Below are 5,503 nucleotides of genomic sequence, written 5' to 3'. Positions count from 1 at the left end.
TCAAAAATCTATTCAATTTAAGTCCAATATTTTACCAAACACCCCCTGACTTCTGAAAATCTTTACAAAATAAATCCCGGAATTACACTTTAACCCCTGAAAGTCCAAATTATATCGTTTGGCTCCCCGAAACCAACACCCCGCTAAATATTATGGATTTTAGGTCTACTAATAAATAATATAAAATATAAATTTACATCTTGGGGTTTAGGTTTTATTATTTAATTACTCTATTTCAAACGGAATGTTACACAATTGGTCTTTTGCCTTTAGGAAGCTTGACAATTTCCCATGTTTTATTAGCACTTAATGCCTTAAATTCCTTTTTCATTGCATCTTCCCACATAGGATCTCCTTTTGCTTCATTGTAGAATAGTGGTTCAATAATTTTGGGAGTGACACGATTGATAATTGAAACATTGTTTGAGAAATTTGAGCTTTGAAAAGAATCATTGATGAAGATGTTGGTTATTGTATGACAACAATCAGTAAAATCTTCATTTTGATTGATTACATTGTAACAAATATAATCTTGCAAACGAGTTGAGGGAATAACAGTTCTAGTGGATCTTATAACAAGAACATCTGGAACATGATTGTCATGAACATTATGGTCTTCATTGTTCACAGCATAAGAAGTAACATCCCCATTGTTTGAAATTTGATCATTATTGAGCAAAGATTGATCATCAATATCATCAAAGATATTCAGAAAATATGGATCAATGGATTCATGAATCTTATGAGAAACAAGATTACGAAGAGGAAAAATGTTTTCAACAAATTTAATATCCTTGAAATAATGATATCTCTTGTGTTGAGATCAAGCACTTTATAACCTTTTTGACCAAAAGGGTATCCAATAAAAATGCAAGGTTTGGATCTAGGCATGAATTTATCTATGTTCACATGTAGAATAGAAGTGAAACATAGACATCCAAAAGATTTCAAATTATCCAAATTTGGTTTATTTTTGAATAAAACCTCATAAGGACTTTTATTATCCAGAAGTTTTGAAGGAAATCTGTTGATTAAATGAGCAGCAGTTAAGACACATTCTCCCCAATAACATTTCCCAAGTCCAGATTGGAAGAATAAAGCTCTACATAATTCTAATAAGTGTTTGTGTTTCCTTTATACAATCTCATTTTGTTGGGGTGTGTAAGGACAAGATTTTTGATGAATGATTCCCAAGGATTGAAAGAATTGAATACCTTCATTGCTAGAACCGAGTTCAAAATCATTATCAGTATGAATGATCTTAATAGTGAATGAAACTGAGTTTGAACATATTTAACAAAAGCTTCAATAGAGTGAAAGCATTACTCTTATGTTTAAGTAGATGAATCCAAGTGCATCTACTGTGATCATCAACAATGGTCAAAAAGTACTTGAAATCATTATGTGTGGATTCTTTATATGGACCCCAAATGTCCATATGAACAAGATCAAAAGGTTGTTTGGAATTTGTTTCACTCAATGAAAAAGACAATTTATGTTGTCTTGCTTGATAACAAATTTTTCAAGATTTGAACAAATCGTTAGAACAATCTTTGGAAGTCAATGACATCAATTTCATTTTATCAAATGGTAAATGTCCTAATCTATAATGCCAAAGATTAGACATATTACATTTATTTGCAGAATTACATGAAGAAAAAGAAATGAAAGAGCTGTTTGCAAATGCAGGAATCTTCAAACACTTATTCCCTTGTAAGTAGAGATTGTTTATCCTTTTGCCAATGATAAAACTACTCTTCGACAAAGGGGCCTGCATTGCACAAAATTCATCAGTAAATATAATCCATACCTTTAACTAAGATGTGATTTTGGCAATAGAAATGAGACTTTTTCTAAACTCAGGAACATAAAGCACATCAGAAAGTTTGATTGTGTTATGAATAAAGACTTCTCCCATTTTTGTAACAGGAAGAAAATGTCCATTAGGAAGAGCAACTAAATAAACATGTGGAAGACTTCTCAATGAAGAGAATAATGACATATCGGAACAAATGTGATCAGTAGCTCCTGAGTCGATTATCCATTTGGATTTTGTCCCATTAGAATCAATATCAACATTGAATATATAAGAGACATGATTTCCTGAACTGTCAATAGGATTACCTGTTGTATCTATTGAGCCATTAGTGATAACATAACTGATTTGAGAAATGCCTTTGTTGATAAGAAGGTCCATCAGTTGCTTGTATTGTTCTTGTGAAATTGTTTGTGGATCATCTATAGCAGTACATTGTGAACCATTGACTCTGTTTTCTTTGTTTTCGTGAACTTGAAGTCTGTTGGAAATCCATGGAGTCTGTAGCATTGAGATTTGATGTGTCCACTCTCCTTGCAGTCTGAACAATTCAGATTCTTCTTAGATACAGTGTTAACATGCATTGCCATAGACTCTGTGACAAGGTTAGGTGTAGATGAAATGTATCTTTGTCGTTCTTCATGAATCAAGATAGAGTGAACAATGGAAATAGTAGGAAGACGACTCATCATCAAGATCTGTCCTCTTATAGCTTTATACGAATCGTTTAATCCCCTGAGTAACTGAATTAAACGTTGATCTTCCATGAATTTGTTAAGAATAGCAGCAGAACTACAAGTACATGTAGCTGATGGGTTTTTGAGCATTCTAACACTCCTATGGTGTACATGTAACCCTAGAAACCTTGGATCTATGTTTGACTATGATACATGCAAATAATTATTTTTCCAAGGTTCTTATCCTATCTAGCATGGCATGGGGAACTTGAATCAAATAAAGCTAGTAGAATTACTTACCTTGTAGTTGTAGTTGATTGCTTGGAGTTTTAGAGCCTAGCACCAATAGTGTGGATGCCTCAAATGGAAATCACAAATCACCACAAACTTGGAACTTTGAGAGAATAGTAATCACCTTCTTGAAATCGGCCCTCTTACTTTACTCACCACAACTCGTGTGATTTCAAGAACCAAAGCCTCCTTTATATAGTGTGGTGGATTAGGGTTACATTCATGTAAACCCTAATACCCATGTCTTTTCATTTCCATGAGATCCATGGGTTAAAGCTCCATGGAGTATCCATGGACTTTCCATGCAAGCCTAGCCCATTCCAAATAAGCATTAGCCCACACTATATAAATACAAGAGCCCATATTTAATTAGTCATACTTTTGATCTCTAAATTAATTCTAGATTAATTATAGATCAATACTAATTAAATAATATGATTTTATATTAATATATTAGGACTTATAATATATTAATAAATCATAACTTATACTATTCTCAAACGATTATCCATAAATTGTTCGGGTGAAGTGCAACCCAAATGGACCATGCCGGGTCGGGTCAAGTACATACCAAATATAGTTATGGACTTAGACACTATATCCAACAGTCTCCCACTTGGATAAGTCTAATAACTATAGTTGCAAGTATGACTTCAGGAACCGATCAGCAATCGTAGCTCTTTAAACTCTGTTGAACTATGAAGCGCCATTTTAGATAAGTGATCATATAATCCTCTGTTCTAGATATCAGCCGGATAAATACATGGAACATGGTCTTGCTTATTGTCCAACATTTGTTTCCCGATTTCCAATTTGTTTGACATAGAACTTAACTGAACACATCAATTTAGTTGTGACCGGGCCCGGTACATAGGTCAAAACAAAATCATCGAGGGGCCCATATATCGCTTCTAATCCTAGAAGGAACAGATAAACTTCGACTCATATGTTTGCTCTACTACTTGTTGAATTACACACAAAAGCACGGTTTATAACATCGAGTTACCAATGCGTTTTCGTGCAATCAATGCATAACCAACTCATAGGCAACAAATCATATCTCTAGGTTTGAAGACTTATATGATAATACCGTCTCACGATCACTCGAGATAAATTCCATGAAGTGATACAAGTGAGCGTGGGTTGAATCCAATACAAAGTACTTATGAGCACTCATGAGTGCTGTAGCCCCGCTTTGTCTAACATCTTAGACCTCTATAAGCCAACCCATGACAGTCTTGATTCATATCTACTTCCAACATATGACCGACTGTGGAGAGTTTGAATAATATGATATAAACCATAATATAACTATTCTGGAAGTCAAAACATGCAAAAAAGAAATAATAGTAAACGATTGACAAGAGATAGCAACACTTTACTCATAAATAACAGCTTTTATTTATCATCAAATGTCAATTACATTTTACAAATTTCAAGATTATCTAACTACTAAAACTAATATCATCCTTCAGCCCTATGCTCCGAGCATGCTGGAGATGCTTAGCCCGAGTCAGTCCCTTCGTGAGGGGATCTGTTGGGTTCTCATCCGATGATACCCTCTTTGCCACGAGGATTCCTTCTTCTATTCGATGTCTGATGAAGTGATATTTTCTGTCAATGTGTCTGGATCTCCCATGATCTCTTGGTTCCTTGGCTAAGGCAACCGCACTATTGCTGTCACAGAAAATCTCCATTGGCTCCTTTATAGCTGGTACAACTCCAAGGTCTCCGATGAAGTTCTTTAGCCATATAGCCTCCTTTGCTGCCTCGCTTGCTGCTATACTCTCTGATTCACAAGTGGAATCAGCCACTGTCTCCTGCTTGGAACTTTTCCAAGTAATTGCCCCTCCGTTTAGAGTAAAGACCCAGCCCGACTGAGAGCGGAAATTATCCCTGTCAGTCTGAAAGCTAGCATCACTGTACCATACAACTCTCAAGTCCTCACTGCCACCGAGGGTAAGGACCCAGTCCTTACTCCTCCGTAGGTACTTGAGGATATTCTTTACCGCAGTCCAGTGTGTCTTGCCAGGGTTCCCATGATACCTGCTAACCATGCTCAAAGCAAAGGCTACATCAGGTTGAGTACACGTCATAGCATACATGATCGATCCTACAGCTGAAGCATAAGGTATTCGACTCATTTCTGCTATCTCAGCCTCAGTACTAGGGCTTTGTGTCTTACTCAATCTGGCGTTACTCTGGATGGGTAACTCTCCTTTCTTGGAGTTATACATGTTGAACCTTTTCAACACTTTGTCCACATAGGTGCTTTGACTAAGTCCAATTAGTCTTTTACTCCTGTTTCTCAAAATCCTTATCCCTAGGATATAGGCAGCTTCTCCAAGGTCCTTCATAGCGAAACACTTCCCAAGCCAGGACTTTACTTCCTGCAGGGTTGGGATGTCATTTCCTATGAGTAGTATGTCATCCACATACAATACCAAAAAGCTGACTATACTCCCACTAGCCTTGATATAGACACAAGATTCATCTTCACTCCTTGAAAAGCCAAATTCTTTGATTTTCTCATCAAAGCAAAGATTCCATCTGCGAGGTGCCTGTTTTAATCCATAAATGGATTTCTCGAGCTTACACACTCTACTGGGGTACTCTGTACTGACAAAACCCTCTGGCTGAACCATGTAAACATCTTCAGCCAACTTTCCATTAAGGAAAGCGGTTTTGACATCCATTTGCCATATTTCATAATCATGAA

At 36.1% G+C, this 5,503-nt stretch overlaps 1 protein-coding gene across 1 annotated transcript; it reads right to left on the bottom strand.

Moving 5' to 3' along the window:
• Positions 1-247: 247 nt before the first annotated feature.
• LOC145157889 (uncharacterized) lies at positions 248-2,326 on the bottom strand. The gene is made up of 7 exons (XM_079076867.1): positions 1,877-2,326; positions 1,633-1,771; positions 1,363-1,506; positions 1,215-1,277; positions 985-1,112; positions 840-899; positions 248-739 (listed from the first exon to the last, which is right to left on the bottom strand). Exons 1-7 carry the CDS (start codon positions 2,324-2,326, stop codon positions 248-250), a joined length of 1,476 nt encoding a protein of 491 aa, XP_078932993.1.
• Positions 2,327-5,503: the final 3,177 nt, after the last annotated feature.

Source organism: Lactuca virosa, chromosome 2, assembly GCF_052849685.1.
Source record: "Lactuca virosa cultivar CGN04683 chromosome 2, Lactuca_virosa_CGN04683_v6, whole genome shotgun sequence".
NCBI lineage: Eukaryota > Viridiplantae > Streptophyta > Magnoliopsida > Asterales > Asteraceae > Lactuca > Lactuca virosa.
Note: the sequence above shows the minus strand (reverse complement) of the source record. Positions and strands in the feature narration are given on the sequence as shown.